This window comes from Salmo salar, chromosome 06 (assembly GCF_965601325.2).
Source record: "Salmo salar chromosome 06, fSalSal1, whole genome shotgun sequence".
Lineage (NCBI taxonomy): Eukaryota > Metazoa > Chordata > Actinopteri > Salmoniformes > Salmonidae > Salmo > Salmo salar.
The window spans coordinates 42,985,763-43,008,477 of record NC_138296.1 but is presented as its reverse complement, the minus strand read 5'-3'; the positions used below and the strand labels follow the sequence as shown (position 1 = coordinate 43,008,477).

Here is a 22,715-nt window from a genome sequence, read left to right as displayed (position 1 = left end):
GTCATATCCTGTCCTTTCTGACTTCTGTCCGTCGCGCGCATGCTTAGTTCTCTTTACGACTCGGCTGGCAAAGATGGCGGACGCACAAGTACGTTCAACAAAAAGCGTGGCGAAATGAATGTGCTTTTTAGATAGAAAAAGAAACATCATGGCATTGTAGCCTACAATAAATAGCGTTTGTTAAGCGAAGAGCATGCGATTGAAGTATATCAAAGTTGACTGGGCCCTTAACGGTCTTATTTAATTCGACTATCACGTTCCAGGCCCTGTGCTGTCTGGTGCGCTTTTTCGGAGATCCAGTAGGAAGTCTGCTAACTAGGCCTTTACAGCTTTTGGCGCATGCTTCATCTGTAGTTAATAATCGAAATGTACAGACTAGATAAATGTATGCGCGAGAAGCTTGGCGTACTGGGAAAGCTATAGCCGTTAGGTTAGTTTATACGCGAATTTGGCTAACTAGCCAGATCACCGGTTGGTTGGCTAAACTCAGCGGTCTACTTTCTCAACTTGTATATTCCAAATGTTATGGACTTTTTATGGCTATTGTTAAGTTAGCTACCTAGTTATTCATAACGTTCATTATGGTCAGCTTCATAGATTGTAAATCTTGCTAGTGCATCCTGTCTGATCTACTGCTTCTCTGTAGTCAGGTCTATTTCAAAATGCACATTGATTTACCTGCAAATGATGTTTTTCTCACGATGGTCTTCCTAGCCTATGAGGCTCTGACGACACTGCCTAATGGCAACACTGATGCAGTGTAACTTGAAGATGGGTCTTTTCAGATCCATGATGGAGCGACGGGTTAGTGTCGGCATAGATCAGTTTTTGACCTGGTGTTATGTATTTTCCCCACAGACGGAGAGGGCTTATCAGAAGCAGCCAACCATCTTCCAGAACAAGAAGCGTGTTCTGGTTGGTGAAGGTGGCAAGGAGGCCAAGGAGAAGCTCCCACGCTACCACAAGAGCGTTGGGCTAGGCTTCAAAACTCCAAGAGAGGTAACTTACCCAACGACCTAAACTATCCTAAAACTACAGTTGTGCTCCTTATGGGCAGTATGATTCATCTTTGAATACAGCCTTGTATCTAGTAGTCAATTAGCTTGTATAGTAACTGCTTTTTGCAAGCTGCAAATGATGTTTTTCTCACGATGGTCTTCCAAGCCTGAGGCTCTGACGACACTGCCTAATGGCAACACTGATGCAGTTATAGGAGGGCTTTTGGCATCCATACTGAACAAAAATAGATGTAATTTGTTGGTCCCATGTTTTATGAGTGGAAATAAAAGATCCCAGAAATGTACCATATGCACAAAAAGCTTATTTCTATAAAATGTTGTTCAAACTTGTTTACATCCCTGTTACTGAGGATTTATCATTTGCCAAAATAATCCATCCACCTGTGGCATATCAAGAAGCCGATTAAACAGCATTATCATTACACCGGTGAACCTTGTGCTGGGCGCAATTAAAGACCACACTAAAATATCACGTTTTGTCACACAATGCCACAGATGTCTAAAATTGAGGGAGCTTGCAATTGGCATGCTGACTGCAGGAATGTCCACCAGAACTTTTGCAAGAAAATTTAATTTTCATTTCTCTACCATAAGCTGCCTCCAACGTCGTTGTAGAGAATTTGGCAGTATGTCTAACCGGCCTCAACTGCAGACCACGTGTAACCATTGTCTGAGACCAGCCACCCTGACAGCTGAAACGGGTATTTCTGTCCAAACCCCTTTTGTGGGGAAAACTTATGGGTCTGGCTCCCCAGTGGGTGGGTCTATGCCCACCCATGGCTGTGCCCCTGCCCATTCATGTGAAATCCGAAGATTAGGGCCTAATTAATTTTTTTCAATTGACTGGTTTCCTTATGAACTCAACCTCAGTAAAATCATTAATTGTTGAATGTTGGGTTTATTTTTGTTATTCTTACCTGGGTTTGAGAATTTTGGAAGGATTTGCAGAGAACCTAACATTTTGTTTCTACAGGCTATTGATGGCACTTACATTGACAAGAAATGCCCCTTCACTGGAAATGTCTCCATCCGTGGTCGTATCCTCTCCGGTTAGTCTTTACATTTACTTGCTGTTTATTGTTTTTGGTTTGGATGTAAAACAGTCAGCTTTGTTTTCTCACTGAAATGCAAATGATGTTTTTCTCACGATGGTCTTCCAAGCCTTCTGGTTATGACGACACCGCCTTATGGCATTACTGATGCAACGACCCAAACCCCCTGCTCACCCTATTCAACGGTCTACTCCTATCCCTAGATCAGTGCTTAGATGTATTCTAAGATTGACTGCACATTGACCTGATTCTGCCTTTTCAGGCGTGGTGACCAAGATGAAGATGCAGAGGACCATCGTCATCAGACGTGACTACCTGCATTACATCCGCAAATACAACCGCTTTGAGAAGAGGCACAAGAACATGTCGGTCCATCTCTCACCTGCCTTCAGGTAAGAGAATCTCTGTCATACTGTTGAGCCTTTCCAACCTCTCTTCCTTGCATGCGTTTTTATGACCAGGCTGTATCCAATAATTGGCTGATCGTGCCTTTCCTACTGCAAGGATGGCTGTAACTCACTTGCACTACAGTTGAAGTTCCATTAAATCAGATTTGATGTTGGCTGCAAATGATGTTTTTCTCACGATGGTCTTCCAAGCCCATGTGGCTCTGACGACACTGCCTAATGGCAACACTGATGCAGTTTGGCCTACCTATCACATGAGATGGCACATTGGTTTCCGTGTTTCTAAATTTCCCTTGGATTATCTTGACGTTGTCATACCTCCAAAAGCAGTGCCTTGGTGACTTCAGGATTATGCTCCAATAATGCCCTCCTTTTCTCTGCAGAGACGTCTCTGTCGGAGACATTGTTACCGTCGGAGAGTGCCGACCCCTCAGCAAGACAGTGAGGTTCAACGTCCTCAAGGTCACAAAGGCCGCTGGAGCCAAGAAGCAGTTCCAGAAGTTCTAATCTAGGATGTGCAGGAGATGAGACCAATTGACAGGAAGGCTTTCTTTCTAGGCTGACCTGCTCTGTTGTATCTGAAATAAAGAATGTTCTGTATCTTGGTCTTCTGGCCTGTCTTTTGTAAAATAATTGTTTGTATAATTCAAAGGGAGCCTTTGCCAATTAACTGAAATGAGTGCTTTGTTTTGTGTAATGGCTGAGGCTGATTTATTGAGCGTTCTGCTGGACAGTTCTTTCCGTTGTCCATCCGTCAACTGATGACTTCCATTCAAAAAAAAACATTGGCTCAGCCATAATTTTCCAACTATCGTGTTCCTGTAGCGTTGTGAACGTGAAATTGGTGTCTCCAGCCACAGGGCCATTAGCCTGTCTTTTTTTAAAGCCTGAGTTTTTCTTGAAGTAGTAATGAAACTCCAGCACAGTGATCTAGCTGCTCCACAAATGTATAGGTTCTTACATAAATGTAATTGTAAACAAGATCAAATTTAATGTCAAATGCGCTGGATACAACGGGTGTAGACCTTACAGTGAAATGCTTGCTTACCAGCCGTTAACCAACAATGCAGATTTAAGAAAAGGTTGAAGTATTTACTAAATAGACTGAAGTAAACATAAAATTGAAAAATAACAGCAACACAGTAACCAGGCTATACGGGGGCACCGGTTAGTTCAGGTAATATGTACATATAGGTAAAGTGAAACAGTAGTAGCAGCAGTGTAAAACAAAAAAAAAAAAGGGGGGGGGGGGGGGAGAAACTGTCAAAGCCTTTCGGGACCTAGTCTTGGCAATCCGGTACCGCTTGCTGTGTGGTAGCAGAGAGAAGTCTGACTAGGGTGACTGGAGTTTTTGCCAATTTTTAGGGCTTTACTCTGACACCACCTGGTATAGAGGTCCTGGATGGTAGGAAGCTTAGCCCCGGTGATGTACTGGGCCGTACGCACTACCCTCTGTAGTGCCTTGCGGTCGGAGGCCGAGCAGTTGCCATACTATGTGGTGATGCAACCAGTCAGGATCCTCTCGATGGTGCAGCTGTGGAACCTTTTGAGGATCTGAGGACCCGTGCCAAATCTTTTTATTCATTTAAAGATCAATTAAATTGTGGACCGTCAAGACAACCAGTGTGATGGAGTTTCTTTTTCATTTCGGTATATTCGTTAGTGTTGCACATTTTTTTTGCAGTGGAAACATTTATGCCCAACAATCGTTTTGCAGCAAACTAGTTTCTATTGGACTAATTCAGGTAGGTCCCCCTAGTTTATTTCCGTTTGGTTCCTAGAGTAAACTGATCCCTACCTGAATCTTTTCAATAAACTAGCTTTTGTTGCAAAACGTTTTCTGTTTGGAGCAAACGGTTTCTGTTGCAGATCGTTATACTTAGGCATACTTTAGTTTTATTGTCATGGGATCTGCAATGATCTGATAATCTAGGCTGGTTGTATTCAAATCTGTTTGTAGGTGCAGAGTACTGCTGGTTTTCTGTTTTACTTGATAAGTTGTGTCCATCCGGTATCCCAGGTCTAAATCACAGAGACTGTTATTTTAATTTTGTTTTATTTTTTTGGTTCAATGAAAGTCAATGAACTAAGTAGACTAGAACCAGCTGCTATTGCGTTGGTGTCTATGGGGGAGACACCCAGTTAAGTAGATTGGAACGTATCATTTTTTCCAATGATAAATGTCCTGGGTGAACTATCTTCATTTATCCACCATCTTTGTAAATCAGTCCTTGATTTGATGGGAAGCATGAACATCAGCAGTGGAACTGGCTTCAAGGTCCAGATTTGAATGAGCCTGTATTAGGCTTTACAACCAGCGCTTAAAGTAGGATGGAATTGGAAGAAAAAAAATACATTATACACAATGTCTCTATATTTACTATTTTCTTTGGAACAGTATTATGCATTGAGCATTTTGCGTTTTTGGCTCAGCCATTAAAATAAAGTGAACGGTCTCAGCAATTTAATAGTTTTGTCAATCTAAGTAACACAAATAAAGATAATCTCCGGAAAAATCTGTCAATTTAGACTAGAGAGATATGCTTTTTTCTTTTTACATGGGATGCGTCTCAAATCCACTGCATCCGCAGATGTCAGCCTTCCGCATCTGCAGTCGAAGGGGGCCGAGCTACAGCGGTGTTTGTCAGACCATGAGACATCCCGAAAATTGATGTTCTCCTACAAACTAATATGACTACTCTATGGAAAGACGAGACTCTCACGAACACAATGGTTTGGCTCTACGACCCCCACGGGACTCGTCTGAAGTCGGTAAAGCTGATGTGCCAATTTCTGTCTAGCTTCAGACCCATTTGGGCTACAAACTAATATGACCCCACTGTAGAAATGGGAGACTAGCGAACCCCCACAGACACTTCATTCTTTATTATTTATTTTTTTACTTGTCTTTTTTGCCATTTATGAATGTGTTATTCAATGCATTTCTATGGGCTATATTAAAGGACAAATTAAATATTTGATCCTTTATTTTTTCTATACTTAAAGGGGTCCTAAAATTCAAAATAAAATTCAAACAACTCCAAATGGTAGCTGAGTAGAGGTTAAACCATGTATACTTAACAAAAATATAAACGCAACACAAAGTGATGTTTCATGAGCTGATCACGTGTAACCACGCCAGCCCAGGACATCCATATCTGAATTCTTCACCTGAGGGATCATCTGAGAGCAGCCACCCGGACAGATGATGAAATTGAGGAGTATTTCTGTCTGAAATAAAGCCCTCATTCTGATTGGCTGGGCCTGGCTCCCCAGTGGGTTGGCCTGGCTCTCAAGTGGGTGGGCCTATGCCCTCCCAGGACCCACCCATGGCTGTGCCCCTGTCCAGTCATGTGAAATCCAAAGATTAGGGCCTAATAAATGTATTTCAATTGACTGATTTCCTTATTTGAACTGTAACTCAGTAAAATAGTTGAAATTGTTGCATGTTGCATTTATAGTTTTGTTCAGTGTATATATATAATATTATATAGCCTATACTGACTGTACAAAACAATAAGAACACCTTCCTAATATTGAGTTACACCCTCCCCTTTGCCTCAGAACAGTCTCAATTTGTCTGGGCATGGACCCTACAAGGTCTCAAAAGCATTCCACAAGGATGCTGGCCCATGTTGGCTCCAATGCTTTCCACAGTTGTGTCAAGTTGACTGGATGACCTTTATGTGGTGGACCATTCTTGATACACATGGGAAACTGTTGAGCATGAAAAAACCAGCAGCGTGGCAGTTCTTGACACAAACCGGTGCGCCTGGCACCTACTACCGTACCCCGTTCAAAGGCACTTTAATCTTTTGTCTTGCCCATTCACCCTCCGAATGGCACACATATATACAGTACCAGTCAAAAGTTTGGACACACCTACTCATTCCAGGGTTTTTCTTCATATTTACTATTTTCTACATTGTAGAATAATAGTGAAGACATCAAAACTATGAAATAACACATACAGTGGCAAGAAAAAGTATGTGAACCCTTTGGAATTACCTGGACTTCTGCATAAATTGGTCATAAAATGTGATCTGATCTTCATCTAAGTCACAACAATAGACAAACACAGTCTGCTTAAACTAATAACACACAAACAATTATACGTTTTCATGTCTTTCTTGAACACACCGTGTAAACATTCACAGTGCAGGTTGGCAAAAGTATGTGAACCCTTGGATTTAATAACTGGTTGAACCTTCTTTGGCAGCAATAACCTCAGCCAAACGCTTTCTGTAGTTGCGGATCAGACCTGCATAACAGTCGGGAGGAATTTTGGACCATTCCTCTTTACAAAACTGTTTCAGTTCAGAAATATTCTTGGGACGTCTGGTGTGAACCTCTCTCCTGAGGTCATGCCACAGCATCTCAATCGGGTTGAGGTCAGGACTCTGACTGGGCCATTCCAGAAGGCGTATTTTCTTCTGTTGAAGCCATTCTGTTGTTGATTTACTTCTGTGTTTTGGATCGTTGTCCTGTTGCATCACCTAACTTCTTTTGAGCTTCAATTGGCAGACAGATAGCCTTACATTCTCCTGCAAAATGTCTTGATAAACTTGGGAATTCATTTTTCCGTCGATGATAGCAAGCTGTCCAGGCCCTGAGGCAGCAAAGCAGCTCCAAACCATGATGCTCCCTTCACCATACTTTACAGTTGGGATGAGGTTTTGATGTTGGTGTGCTGTGCCTTTTTTTCTCCACACAGTGTTGTGTTCCTTCCAAACAACCGAACTTTAGTTTCATCTGTCCACAGAATATTTTGCCAGTAGCGCTGTGGAACATCCAGATGCTCTTTTGCTAACTTCAGACTTGCGGCAATGTTTTTTTTGGACAGCAGTGGTTTCTTCCGTGGTGTCCTACCATGAACACCAATCATATTTAGTGTTTTACGTATCATAGACTCGTCAACAGAGATGTTAGCATGTTCCAGAGATTTCTGTAAGTCTTTAGCTGACACTCTAGGATTCTTCTTAACCTCATTGAGCATTCTGCGCTGTGCTCTTGCAGTCATCTTTGCAGGATGGCCACTCCAAGGGAGAGTAGCAACAGTGCTGAACTTTCTCCATTTATAGACATTTTGTCTTACTGTGGACTAATGAACCTCAAGACTTCTAGAGATACTTTTGTAATCCTTTCCAGCTTAATGCAAGTCAACAATTCTTAATCTTGGGCCTTCTGAAATCTCTTTTGTTCGAGGCATGGTTCACATCAGGCAATGCTGCTTTTGAATAGCAAACTCATATTTTGTGAGTGTTTTTATAGGGCAGGGCACCTCTAACCAACATATCCAATATCGTCTCAATGATTGTACTCCAGGCTAGCTGACTCCTGACTCCAATTAGCTTTTGGATAAGTCATTAGCCTAGGGGTTCACATACTTTTTCCAACCTACACTGTGAATGTTTAAATGATGTATTCAATATAGACAATAAAAATACAATAATTTGTGTGTTATTAGTTTAAGCAGACTGTGTTTGTCTGTTGTTGTGACTTAGATGAAGATCAGATCGAATTTTATGACCAATTTATGTAGAAATCCAGGTAATTCCAAAGGGTTCGCATACTTTTTCTTGCCACTGTATGGAAACTCAAATATATTTATATTTGAGTTCTTCAAAGTAGCCACCCTTTGCCTTGATGACAGCGTTGCACACTCTTGGCCTTCTATCAACCAGATTCATGAGGTCGACACCTGGAATGTATTTCAATTAACAGGTGTGCCTTGTTAAAAGTTGATTTGCGGAATTTCTTTCCTTCTTAAGGAGTTTGAGACAATCAGTTGTGTTGTGACAAGGTAGGGGTGGTATACAGAAGATAGCCCAATTTGGTAAAAGACCAAGTCCATATTATGGCAAGAACATCTCAAATAAGCAAAAATAAACAACAGTACATCATTACGTTAAGACATGAAGGTCAGTCAATCCGGAAAATGTCAAGAACTTTGAAAGTTTCTTCAAGTGCAGTTGCAAAAACCATCAAGCGCTATGATGAAACTGTCTCTCATGAGGATCGCCACAGGAAAGGAAGACCCAGAGTTACCTCTGCTGCAGAGGATAAATTAATTTGAGTTAACGGCACCTCAGATTGCAGCCCAAATAAATGCTTCACAGAGTTCAAGTAACAGACACATCTCAACATCAACTGTTCAGAGGAGACTGCGTGAATCAGGCCTTCATGGTCGAATTTCTTGATGGAAAACCACTACTAAAGGACACCAATAAGAAGAAGAGACTTGCTTGCTGCCAAGGGAATGTCTGACAGCTTGAAAGAGGTTTTGAACACTACAGTGAAAATGGTTAACTTTGTTAAAGCATGGCCCCTGAACTCTCGTGTATTTTCTGCACTATGCAATGATATGGGCAGCGACCATGTAATGCTTTTAAAACATACAGAAGTGCGTTGGTTATCAAGGGGCAAAGTATTGACACGTTTTTTAAAATTGAGACGAGCTTAAAGTTTTCTTTACTGACCATAATTTTCACTTGTCTGACCGCTTGCACGATGACAAGTTTTTCACACGACTGGCCTATCTGGGTGATGTTTTTTCTCGCCTGAATGATCCGAATCTAGGATTACAGGGACTCTCCACAACTGTATTCAATGTGCGGGACAAAATTGAAGCTATGATTAAGAAGTTAGAGCTCTTCACTGTCTGCATTAACAAGGACAACACAAAGGTCTTTCCATCATTGTGTGATTTTTTTGTGTGCAAATGAATTCAAGCTTACGGACAATGTCAAATGTGATATAGCAAAGCACCTATTACACAGGTACTTTCCAGAAACGAATGACACAAAGAATTGGATTCGTTATCCGTTTCATGCCCTGCCTCCAGTCCACTTACTGATATCTGAACAAGAGAGCCTCATCGAAATTGCAACAAGCAGTTTTGTGAAAATTGAATTTATTCAGAAGCCACTGCCAGATTTCTGGATTGGACTGCGCTCAGAGTATCCTGCCTTGGAACATCGTGCTGTTAAGACACTGATGCCCTTTGCAACCACGTACCTATGTGAGAGTGGATTCTCGGCCCTCACTGGCATGACAACTAAATACAGGCACAGACTGTGTGTGGAAAATGATTTAAGACTGAGACTCTCGCCAATACAACCCAACATTGCAGAGTTGTGTGCATCCTTTCAAGCCACCGTTCTCATTAACCTGTGGTGAGTTATTCACAATTTCTGATGATCAAATAAGGTTTTATATGTAAGATGGTTAAATAAAGAGCAAAATGATTGATTATTATTATATCATTATTTGTGCCCTGGTCCTATAAGAGCTCTTTGTCACTTCCAAAGAGCCAGGTTGTGACAAAAACTCACACTCATTCTTATGTTTAATAAATGTATCGTATAGTTTGTGTGTGGCAGGCTTACAATGATGGCAAAAAAACAACACTTGTTCTATGGTTAACCAACAGAGGGCGACTAACACCTATTTTTAAATCAAAACAAAATGTACTGATGAGATTTGAAGTAATATCAGCACACTGGCTTCCATCCAGGGACTGGATGTAAATAGGGTGTAGAAAGAGGATAAAAAGTATTGTTATTAGTACCATAACAGTAAACAATGATTCTCAGATGTCATTTTATTTAAATAATCTGTGATATCAGACAAATAAAGTAGTAACATGAATTCATCTTCATCCTTTAATTCATTCACATTTAGTGTCATACAACACGGCAAACAGCTGAGGCTGTTTGAGGCAAGTTGAATATGATGTCACTCATGGTCCACATAGCATAGATTCCAAGTATTCTCAAGTCATGGGAGAGATCTGCAGTGAGTTGTGACATGCTACTGAAACTCCCAATGTGAATACAAAGAAACATAGCAATGTGGAATACCAAAGAAATGCTTTTAGAAATCAAACATTCAAATGTTTCAACTGCCAAATACCAGTGGGGCTTTCCCTTTCGAACTGGCAATGTGAGATTTTTTTAATTTTTATTGTGCCCTAAGTTTGGTTGGTCTGAATGATGCACAAGATAGTATTTCTCCCATGAGACCATATACATTTGAACCCAAACATAAAATCACGTACACAAGTCCTTGGTCGGACTCATTCTAGTATTGTCTTGTTTTTCAGCTTGTTCCATTGTTTCCTAGGTGTTTTGCTGTAGGACTGTACACACAATGGCTTCTGAGATCCAGAAGAAAACATACCCAAACATATGCAATACATGCTAAATGGCCTGCGTGCATCAGCTGAGGCATTATCATGTGGCTTTGACGGCCAATCCCTCAGTGTCTCTGCATGGGAATGAGAGAGAGAGAGCCCCTCAGCCCCTCCCTTAGGCTGGGCTTCTGTCTACTTTTCTGCCCGGGTCTACCAAGGCCTTGGTGTCTACATTTACATAATGATGCTGAGGGTACTGCTTTCCCAGTGCCTATGTGAATGTGGACCATATGGTGGTGACGTGAAAGGCCCATGTTGCAGATGTGAGTGAGTCCAGCCATGGTAGAGGGCTGAGTGGGGCATGTTCTCACATTGTAGACACACTGATGAAGCCAGACCCATAAGTGACCTTGCTAGACAGCATTCATAGGAAACTTGAGGTCCCATAGAATCCCTGAGCCTTGGCTACTCTGCTAATGCCCACCTCCCATTTGACCTAGTCACGGAATAAGGGCTGGATTCAATCCGTACCAAGGAAGATCCACGTTATAGCTCGACAGACATTTCAAGGCAATGTTCCCGCGTTCGCAGAGACTGCATTCACGGTAAACGTGGATCTTCCGAAATACTTCAGCTATACAGATTGAATCCAGCCCTAAACCTTCTACCAAACTGTTGTCTGACTCCTAATCACTGCAGAATCATGGCATACAATACAGCTTCTCAAGAAAGGTAGTAACAGAAATAAATAAATGAAACATGTATAACAGGGTAGAGTTTCTGTCAACTCCCAAGATTATGACACATCAGTTCAATGGAAATCATTGTAAATACTGGGATAAAAAAATAACTACAGGGCCAACTGCATTACTTCATCAGAAAGGCTTATCTCCAACGCTGGGGCCGTCACTCCATAGGCCTCCATAGACAGGGGACTGTGTAATGGGGTTAGGATAGGCCCCAGGGGTGATCTGTGGACCATAGCTCCTCTCACGCACAGACACCCCAGGGAGAGGAAGGAGAGACCCGACCATGACCCCTCAATGGTCAAGCTGCTCATGAATCCATACTGAGGGGAGGCAAGAGAGATGAATCATCATTTAGTGAGTTTGTTTAGTGAGCAGTCATAGTGGCCATCTGGTTTTGTTCTCTTTAATGCTACTCTGAACCTTGCCGTGTCACTTACAGTGAGGTCCAAAAGTATTTGGACGGTGTCACATTTTCTGTTGTTTTGGCTCTGTACTCCAGCACTTTGGATTTGAAATGATACAGTGACTATGAGGTTAAAATGCATACTGTCAGCTTTAATTTCAGGTTACTTTCATCTGTATTGGGTGAACCGTGTAGAAATTACAGCACTTTTTGGGACCCAAATGTATTCTGACAAATTCACTTACATGTGTATTAAAGTAGTTCAAAGTTTAATATTTGGTCCCATATTCCTAGTACACAATGACTACGTCACTCTACAAACTTTTTGGATGCTTTTGCTGTTCATTTTGGTTGTGTTTCAGATTATTTTGTGCCCAATAGAAATGAATGGTAAATAACATATTGTATCATTTTTGAGACAGTTTATTGTAAACAAGAATAGAATATGTTTCTGGATGTTACCATGATTACGGATAATCCTGAATGAACGGTGAATAATGATGAGTGAGAAAGTTACAGAAGCTCAAACATCAAACTCCCAAGACACGCTAACCTCTCACCATTACCATTAACAGAGGAGGGTAGTATATTTTGGAGGGGTATGATATTTATGCCCCTCGTTATTCACGGTTCATTCAGGATTATCCGTAGTCGTGGTGGCATCCATATTAATGTCGAAGTGTTTAGGAACATATTCTCTACTATTTTTAATAAAAGTGACTCCATAAAGTGCTGTAATTTCTAAACGGTTCACCCGACATGGATGAAAATACCCTCAAATTGGAGCTCACTATATCACTGACAAATAGTTTTTAGCCTCATTTTTAAAATGTTCACTACGCACCATTGTTTTGGTGTTAGTTGGTGATTTGCTAAGGCAATCAATTGCAAGTAGTTTTCCGTGGAGGATGGAGGATTCTGGAACTAAAGAGACTTTATAGAGATGGTTTTATTATGAATCATAAACACAGGTCTCAGTTTGATGAGGATAGGTCCATAAATGACAGGAGATCAAAGGATGTGGAGGTTTTTAAGGTGGGGAACAGTGTCACCACTGTTCTATCCTCATAAAATAGATATAGCCGTTGACCTTTGCAATACGTTTTGCGAAAGAATACTTGAACATTTAATGATTTCGTCTCTATAAGGCTTTTAATTAAAATCTCTTTCATAAATCCAGCTTGATTTAGTTTCTGTAGTGGATAGAAATACATATAACCATGGTACAGCAACCCACTGTGCACAGATGTCAATTCAACATCTATTCCCTGTTAGTTCAACGTAATTTCATTGAAATGACGTGGAAACAATGGTGATTCAACCATTTTGTGCCCAGTGGGAAGTTACCCATTTCTGATTTTGTGTACATTAACTTTGTATTGCAGGTTTTCTGACCAAACCGTTGGCAAACAGGGGGAACTCCAGTGACTGATTTCATTATCCTAGGCGCACACAACAATGCCATCAAGCAAGGAAATATTAACTTATGTAACAACTTGAGAAGCAACCACTTGCAGCAGTTCAAAGCATATCTGTTTCATTTATTACATGGCAGTTAAAGCTGCCTGTTACGGAGTATGCCTCATTGTTAGTCCATGTTGATACCTGCATCTTGCGCTCACACCTGCCGCAGCTGTTAGTTCAATACCAATGACTCACTGGGGGATCCATATACTTAAATGTAACTCTAAAATAAATGTTCACAATGCAAAAAGACAGGAAGAAGATGCAGATATTCTATATTGTTCTCATCTTTTGGTTCCTTCTCAGTCAGAAACTGTTTTCGGTGGGTAGAATGGGACTGAATGATTCTTCTTGTAAGTTTTCAATGTTTTGTATAGGTTCAATTAAGATGCCAAACTCTCTAGATGATTTGCTCTCGCTACAATATCATCTAATTTGTATTTTCTTCCATGTCTCAATCTTCACTGTATCATTAGTTAGGTAACCTGACTCATGAGATTTGCTACTTTTGAGCTGTGAGTAATGTGGCTGTAAGTCTCCACTAAACAAACATCTGCATGTCAACTGGTACTGTACAGTACAGCCCATTCCAGTGGGGATCATTTCCATGTAACATCCTGATGGAGTGGAGATCATTTCCATTTAACATCCTGATGGAGTGGGGATCATTTCCATGTAACATCCTGATGGAGTGGAGATCATTTCCATGTAACATCCTGATGGAGTGGAGATCATTTCCATGTAACATCCTGATGGAGTGGGGATCATTTCCATGTAACATCCTGATGGAGTGGGGATCATTTCCATGTGACATCCGGATGGAGTGGGAATCATTTCCAAGTAACATCCTGATGGAGTGGGGATCATTTCCATGTAACATCCTGATGGAGTGGGGATAATTTCCATGTAACATCCTGATGGAGTGGAGATCATTTCCATGTAACATCCTGATGGAAAATCTAGCTATTTCTCCAGGTGAGGATACTGTTGAAAGAGGGCCCAGGGCAAACCTGTCCCTGTCCATCTAATTTCTCTGCTAAAGAGCTCAACACTTTCCAGCTGGAAAAAGTCCCGAAAGGTGCAGCTAAGCACTGCTGAGAGGGTTAGAAGTGAATGGACCATCAATCACAGGCATGTAACCTGGGCCCATGCTGCCCTAACAGGTTCAGATTAGACTGCCAGGGGGGCGATAGAGAGCTGCTCTAAATGGTGGCATGCCACTGGGCACAGACATCATTTCAACATCTAGTTTTGACATACATTTTATTGAGTTGTCAGCGAGCGCAAATTCAATGTGAAATCAACCAGATTTTTAACCGTGCCATTAGATTTTTTTTTGGGGGGGGGAATACAGGAATCCCTGAAATTCCTTTACATTGATGACTTTTTGCAAAACCAATCAGTTTCCCCCATTGATTCAACGGCATCACATTTATTTATGTTGTTGAAATAACGTGGAAACATTGTTGATTCTACCAGTTTGGTCCCAGTGGGATGGCACTACAGCCCACAGCAGATCACTTCCCTGCATTGCCAGGCTTCCTTTCCTTTCCTCTCCACAACATTTACTGTCCACCACATAACAGTCCAGTGCCTTGCAGGTTTACATGTTTACCTAGTGTCACTGAGCATGCACACAGGTTTTCTTACTTGTCTATTCAGCAGCAGGGATGTTAGTCCAGAGGCTCATTTCTGTAAGGGTCATGTCTGAAAGTAAAACACAGGCCTTATGATGTCCCAGCAGGGGTCTGGGCAGGCGGCAGGAGGGGTCACGGTGCTGCACTGGGCCCTCATCTTGGTTTGTTTTGACATGTCAGCAAGCAGCACACAAACTCTTTTCCAGCAGCAGTGCAGGAGGCCTGATGACTTGAGCAGATGGAAGCAGAGCGGGGTTGTATACTGTAACGTAGTGGAACGTGGTCCCTGGCATCAGCAGCCCCTCAGATGGCCCCCTGCCCTCTGTCAGCAGTCAGCATAGAGCCAGAGGCGGGGGTGGGGCAGGGGCTGAGTCCTCTGCTCTACTGGGGTTACCAACACAGAGCTGTCAAGGTACTGCGCTCTGAGGTTGCACGTAGGAGGAGGATATTGTCTTACTATGATGCCCTGGTGGCTTATGTTTGATTATGTGAATGTTAAGAGTTGTTGTAGAGGACTCTCAACATGTGAATGTAATCATACAGGAACATTTGTACTTTTCTGTACAGTTTTTGTTGTTATCTTTGTTGACGTTTGTCATTCTCTTGAGATGATACAAATCATTAGCAAGTATTTGCTTTGCTGATGTCTAGCTGCATGCTTTTCTGTTTCACAAAGGGGAGTACATTTCCCGGGCTCGGGCGGTCTTCTGGGGGCACTGTGGGTCAGCGCCGGGGCACACACCACATCTGGACAACGCATCAGCCCTTCAGATGCGCACAAAGATATCCACTGTCCCTGGATCAAATCAACTATATTTGTGTCCAACAACTTCCTGTTGAAAGACAAGGGAGTCACTAGAATAGCAGACAATCAGGCACCCATATGCATATCTTACACCCTTATTTATTTTAACTAGGCAAGTCAGTTAAGAACAACTTCTTATTTACAATGACGGCCTAGGAACAGTGCCTTAACTGCCTTATTCAGGGGCAGAATGACAGATTTTTACCTTGGGGATTCAATCTACCAACCTTTCGGTTACTGGCCTAACGCTCTAACCACTAGGCTACCTGCCGCCCCTTAAAAGCATATGATATAGGATGAGCTGATATAAGTTGTTTGGTGCCAGTGAAAGTAGTTGACGTGCTGATCATTAGCATGTCAGAATACATGAGGCAAAGGTCAGAGGTGCTGGTCATGACTTGATGTGTCTGGTACCAACAACAGCAGTGCATTTAGAAGTGTGAGGTCGACTCCTTAACTGATTTGAAATTATTTTGCAGATGGGGCTTACCCTTCTCTCATTTCATCAAAATGTGATATCCATACCATAAATCAATCTCTGAATTTTAGTTATGAAATGGCTTGAGTTGCATCCATTAAGTGAGCATAATCTTATCAAAGTTTTCATTTCTGTATTCAATGGTAAAGATTTATTTATAAATCAATGCAAATGAAAATGCAGCTACTTCACATTTGGTGTATTTACTCTCAAAATAAAGTTACAAGTTTGTTTTGAGCAGTGAGATATTTAATAGAAAAGCACAATAATTATACAGTTGAAGTCGGAAGTTTACATACACTTAGGTTGGAGTCATTAAAACTCGTTTTTCAACCACTCCACAAATTTCTTGTTAACAAACTATAGTTTTGGCAAGTCGGTTAGGACATCTACTTTGTGCATGATGCAAGTAATTTTTCCAACAACTGTTTACAGACAGATTATTTCACCTATAATTCACTGTATAACAATTCCAGTGAGTCAGAAGTTTACATACACTAAGTTGACTGTGCCTTTAAACAGCTTGGAAAATTCCCGAAAAGGATGTCATGGATTTAGAAGCTTCTGATAGGCTAATTGACATCATTTGAGTCAATTGGAGGTGTACCTGTGGATATATTTCAAGGCCTACCTTCAAACTCAGTGCCTCATTGCTTGACATCATGGGAAAATCAAAATAAATCAGCCAAGACCTCAGAAAAGAAATTGTAGACCTCCACAAGTCTGGTTCATCCCTGGGAGCAATTTCCAAACGCCTGAATGTACCACGTTCATCTGTACAAACAATAGTACGCAAGTATAAACACCATGGGACCACACTGCCGTCATACTGCTCAGGAAGGAGACACGTTCTGTCTCCTAGAGATTAATGTACGTTGGTGTGAAAAGTGCAAATCAATCCCAGAACTTCAGCAAAGGACCTTGTGAAGATGCTGGAGGAAACAGGTACAAAAGTATCTAAATCCACAGAAAAACAAGTCCTATATCGACAAACCTGAAAGGCTGCTCAGCAAGGAAGAAGCCACTGCTCCAAAACCGCCATAAAAAAGCCAGACTACGGTTTGCAACTGCACATGGGGATAAAGATTGTACTTTTCGTAGTAATGTCATCTGGTTTGATAAAATACAAATATTACTATTTGGCCTTAATGACCATTGTTATGTTTGGGGGGAAAAGGGGGAGGCTTGCAAGCCAAAGAACACCATCCCAACCGTGAAGCACGGGGGTGGCAGCATCATGTTGTGGGGGTGCTTTACTGCAGGAGGGACTGGTGCACGTCACAAAATAGATGGCATCATGAGGAAGGAAAATGATGTGGATATATTAAAGCAACATCTCAAGACATCAGTCAGGAAGTTAAAGCTTGGTCGCAAATGGGTCTTCCAAATAGACAATTACACCAAGCATACTTCCAAAGTTGTGGCAAAATGGCTTAAGGACAACAAAGTCAAGGTATTGGAGTGGCCACCACAAATCCTATAGAAGATTTGTGGGTAGAACTGAAAAAACGTGAGCGAGCAAGGAGGCATACAAACCTTACTCAGTTACACCAACTCTGTCGAGAGGAATGGGCCAAAATTCACCCAACTTATTGTGGGAAGCTTGTGGAAGGCTACCCGAAAGGTTTGACCCAAGTTAAACAATTTAAAGGCAATGCTACCAAATACTAATTGAGTGTATGTAAACGTCTGACCCACTGGGAATGTGATGAAAGAAATAAAAGCTGAAATAAATCATTCTCTGTACTGTTATTCAGACATTTCACATTCTTACAATATGTAACGGTGATCCTAACTGACCTAAGACAGGGAAGTTTTACTAGGATTAAATGTCAGGAATTGTGAAAAACTGAGTTTAAATGTATTTGGCTAAGGTGTATGTAAACTTCCGACTTCAACGCTACTTCAACTGGCCTGTCCGTGAAAGCTGATAGCTGTTACCAGCTGCTCTTGAAGCTGGCTGGTCAGAGACGGGGCATGGGGCCAGCCTCGTCCTCTTAACAACTGGCTCCTGCTTTCCAGTCAAAGCAGCAGGTCCTAATTCAATATTCCCAGGTTCTGCCGTGTCTGCCTGTCAGACTGGACGGATGGCTGGCATGTGTGGGCACCTCTGATTTTACACCAGGTTCTCAGATCAAACAGGCGCTGGGGTCAGAGGTCAAGGTACAGGGTGTACCCAGCGTCAGCACACTGGGGTCATGTGTGTGAACCATCCAACATGGCTTTCATCAGAGCATCCCTGGGGTGTGCTCTCAGTGACTGATGGTCCTGTAAACCTATTGGAATTTGAGAATCTGAAAACCCATATAATGTGGGCCACATATCTGACTGGCAGAAGGACAGGTTCCACAATTCATGCACTATGTTCTACAGGTCAGCTCCTATGACTATATAGCTAGAATAAATCTGAAATGCTACAAATCTGTTTTTCCTTAGGATGTAGTCCGGCACTAAGGCTATGATAAACAAACACTACTATAGATCAAAGTTTTTCAAAGCATATTCATTATCATTCATCTGTTTACAAAAAGAGACAAAAAAACTAGACATACCAAAGCCAAAACAACACAAACATTTAGTTTCCCTGTTGAATTGGCTCATGGCTTGAGCTCTGAGCAGGAGGAATTCTCTGTGGCAGATGGTGAGTCATAACCCCTGAGGCCAGCAGCAATGCTACACCCTGGGACCTGGATACCTAATCATGCCCTGTTGAGCTTCTCACCTGCTGCTCCTCACCCACAATGTTATCTCATCTCCCTGACCTATTGTGGCACTCACTGGCAGTAATGACAGTGGGGAGACCCAAGCTGTGATCAGGTCTCTCCCCAGAGAGAGACAAGACCCTGGGAACCTGGTAGTAATCAGCACACAGGCCCAATCTCTCCATCTTGTCTCAGTGGCGTATCTCGTTTCCTATCACAGCACACGGCTAGTCTAGATACTGCTGCTCCTGCTGCTGCTGTTATTTGAGGTCAGCTACCAAAGACTATGCTTTTAGTGGAAACTGTTGAATTACAACTTTTGGTGTCAGTGTAGATACTTGGGATTGTTTGTAATGAGGTTTTTGCTGAGGCTCAACCTGGTCTCAGAGCATTTGGTATTATTCTTTACGTAAAATCAGAGACCCTCCAATTAGGGAAAAGGGAGATACTTAGTCAGTTGTACAACTGAATGCCTTCAACTGACATGTGTCTTCTCTGAATCAGAGAGGTGTGGGGGGCTGCCATAATCGACATCCACATCTTCGGCGCCCGGGGAACAGTGGGTTAACTGCCTTGGTTAGAGGCAGAATGACAGATTTTTACCTTGTCAGCTCGGGGATTCAATCCAGCAACCTTTTGGTTACTGGCCCAACGCTCTTATGATATGTTACATTTCGTATGGTATGTAATAATTTGTGGATGTCCATCACCCATTTTGTATGATATGTTACGAGTCACAATTCGTATTATATGTGAACATTTGCAAAATGTACAATATGTTACGAATCTGCAAAACATACAGTGTGTTACGAATTTGCTAAGTGTATGATATGTTATGAATTCTAGCTAGGCTAGGGGTTATGGTTAAGATTAGGGTTAAGTTTAGGATTATGGTTAAAGGGTTAAGGTTAGGGTTACATTTACATTACATTTAAGTCATTTAGCAGACGCTCTTATCCAGAGTGACTTACAAAATGGTGCATTCACCTTATGATATCCAGTGGAACAACCACTTTACAATAGTGCATCTAAATCTTTTAAGGGGGGGGGGGGGGGGTTAGAAGGATTACTTTATCCTATCCTAGGTATTCCTTAAAGAGGTGGGGTTTCAGGTTAGAGGAAGGGTTAGCTATCATGCTAAGTAGCTAAAAAGTAGTAAGTCGTTGAAAAGTTGGTAATTAGCTAAAATGCTAAAGTTGTCCATGATGAGATTCAAACTCGCAACCTTTTGGTTGCTTGACATTCATGTTATACCCCCAACCACCTTACTTTTGTTTTTGCTTTAAGTAGCCATCTGTCTTATGTAACCATAGCAAACGTAACCTATCATAGTAATTTCAGTGTCCCAGGTTTACATTTACTATTTTACGTCTAGTCTATGAGACCAGGCTGTGATCCTAGATAAAGTAGGTGGATATTGTTGTTTGTTCTGTCTTTTGTTCCTGATGTGTTCCACAAGACAAATATAGTGTAAATACAGTGCAACCAAACAAAGGAGAGAACGAAAGAATAGCAGAGAGTAACCACATAACAATAGTGTTTCCCCAAGAAAAAAAGGGTTAGCTCCAAGAGGATCACTGTGTATTCTTACCAAACTATAAATTAGAAGGAAACAGCTGACTGATGCCTTTTAATAAAATGCACACAATGCATACAGTGTCATTACCATGACAATAAGATATGCCAGTACCCAGGACATTTTCCCAAGATGCCAAAACAAATGGTCATATGTAGGCCAGATACAATCAGTAAAATATGTTAATAAGAAGACGTCATGCTGACCCCAGCATATCTCGATCAGATAGTGACTGACCCAATGTCCCCATTCCCACTGCTCTCCTATGATCATTAAGTCCATCAATTACACTGTTCTCATTTACAAAAAAAATTGAATCCTTCAAACAAGACCCCCCAACAAATATAATCACTGAGGTTGTTTTAACCATCCACCTTTATAAACAGGAATACAAAATATGATTAGATTTGGTTCTTCATGAGCCATCCCACGATTCAGCGTCTATACCACATTGGCTCAATATCATTTCATTGAAATGACGTGGAAGCAACGTTGACTCAACCAGTGTGTGCCCAGTGGAATCTATCTATGAGAGTCTTTCAACAAACTCAATTGATGAAACTGAAGTGTACAAAGAGGCGAAAAGTCACATTTCAATGGAGTTCCACAAACGAGGTACTTTCTATGGAGAGGAGAAACAAACTGTATCTTGTTCCTTCAGCAAATTATAGAGGGAAAGAGTGAACAATAGAGATCAAATGCTGACAGCACACCCAAGTGCTCTCTGATAACCTTCAGGTTGTGATCCATTCATAGTGACAATAGAGTCATGTGACCGAGAAAACGGGAAAAGGGCTTTCTACTTAACTTGTTTCAGACCCGGCTCAATGAGAACACTGTATCATGGCTCCACTGGGGTAGGCTCAGGAATCTGCTGCAGCTCAGCATTTAATAACACTTCCCAGGTTTTACATGACTCTACAGATATGTATGCTAGCACAACGAGTGGGGACTGTGGTGTAGCTGGGTATAAAATAGATTGATTTGCGGTTCCCATGGTAACATGGTACAAAAAGTGTGAGAGTTTGCAGCTGACCGCCGTGTCAGCTCTGATATTTGCAGTGGCAGTGAGGCAGCAGTCCGTGACATCCCCTGCATGCTGGGAATGAGAGCTGTGATCGGGCACTAACTGAGAGAGAGGGGGGTTTCATGAGCGTTTGTCTGTTAAGTCATTCTCAGGGGAGGCAGAAAAGTGACAGCAACAGATAGCCCTTGTGCCTCTGTGCAATATTACTGTAATTGTTGCCAGAAGAACATATGTCACATCAGTCTATGGCTTGAAATAGATGACTGAAAATCTCAAAAGCGCAAACAAGTCACCCATTCTGTGCTATGTTAAAACACACAGTATCTCCTGTTATCTGGAGACAGATAGCATCTCTGAACCCACAGCAATTCAAAGTACGTATAATGAGGGGTTTCTGGGTATTTTAATGCCCTAGGGGACAGGGAGCTAACACATTTCCATCTCTTTCTTTTCTGCTATTGGAAACTGATAGAACGTATATACAAAGAAGAGTATATTAGTACGAAGATTATTATTTATTTTTTTTATAAAAAAATGTATGAAATGTATGCATTCACTACTGTAAGTCGCTCTGGATAAGAACGTCTGCTAAATGACTAAAATGTAAAATGTAAAATGGGACCGAATAAACTGATTTGAGGCAATCATGATAGAGTTACGGAGATACATTGCACACTATGCAGAAACGTTTCCCGAATAGCTTTAAAGTCCCAGTGCTGTCAAAAATGTGATTTGCCTGTGTTTTATATATATTTCCACACTATGATGTTGAAATTATACTGTGAAATTGTGAAAATTATGATAATGCCCTTTTAGTGTAAGAGCCGTTTGAAAATACTGCCTGAAATGTCAGCCTGTTTTGGTGGGATGGATTTTTGACCTGCCTGTGACATCCCCAGGCGGTAAATTAGTTAATAGACCAATAAGAAAGAGAGTTCCAACCCTCTCTGCCAATAACAGCTAGTTTTCAGTTTTCCCCTCTAAACTCAGACCAGTCCCAGACAGTCCTTGCAACATTTTTGCTTGAGAAATTGCTATTTTGTTTCCTTTGGACCATTTTAATGGAAAACAATCACAGTAAGGTGCTTAATTGTTACCCAAAAATGATTTTGATATTGAGATAAAAACATCTGTATTGGACGTGATCCAGCATTCAGTTATGCTCATAGTAAAGCGAGAGGACAACTTTTTACGCCGACTCTCAGTCCCAGCAGTAAAAGTGACGAGTGTGTGTTTTATGGGAGGAAACCTGCTTGAAACCA

At 41.5% G+C, this 22,715-nt stretch overlaps 1 protein-coding gene and 4 non-coding genes across 5 annotated transcripts; all 5 read left to right on the top strand.

The window, feature by feature from the left end:
- The first annotated feature begins 67 nt into the window (after positions 1–67).
- On the top strand, positions 68–3,078 carry rs11 (40S ribosomal protein S11). Its single transcript, NM_001123538.1, has 5 exons — positions 68–88; positions 859–999; positions 1,993–2,068; positions 2,334–2,463; positions 2,862–3,078. The coding sequence occupies exons 1-5, from the start codon at positions 74–76 to the stop codon at positions 2,983–2,985; spliced, it is 486 nt and encodes a 161-aa protein (NP_001117010.1). The 5' UTR covers positions 68–73; the 3' UTR covers positions 2,986–3,078.
- LOC123743601 (small nucleolar RNA SNORD35) lies at positions 680–763 on the top strand. The gene has a single exon (XR_006770457.1). It is a non-coding gene; the product is annotated as a small nucleolar RNA SNORD35 (small nucleolar RNA).
- Positions 1,130–1,211, top strand: LOC123743604 (small nucleolar RNA SNORD35). The gene has a single exon (XR_006770460.1). It is a non-coding gene; the product is annotated as a small nucleolar RNA SNORD35 (small nucleolar RNA).
- Positions 2,146–2,228, top strand: LOC123743603 (small nucleolar RNA SNORD35). Its single transcript, XR_006770459.1, has one exon. It is a non-coding gene; the product is annotated as a small nucleolar RNA SNORD35 (small nucleolar RNA).
- LOC123743602 (small nucleolar RNA SNORD35) lies at positions 2,636–2,719 on the top strand. The gene has a single exon (XR_006770458.1). It is a non-coding gene; the product is annotated as a small nucleolar RNA SNORD35 (small nucleolar RNA).
- Positions 3,079–22,715: the final 19,637 nt, after the last annotated feature.

What these genes read in the sequence shown, in the direction of transcription:
- rs11 (NM_001123538.1), top strand. An exon ending in GCTTCAAAACTCCAAGAGAG is followed by an intron (nt 1,000 to 1,992) that starts GTAACTTACCCA and finishes TTGTTTCTACAG; the next exon opens with GCTATTGATGGCACTTACAT. An exon ending in CCGTGGTCGTATCCTCTCCG is followed by an intron (nt 2,069 to 2,333) that starts GTTAGTCTTTAC and finishes CTGCCTTTTCAG; the next exon opens with GCGTGGTGACCAAGATGAAG.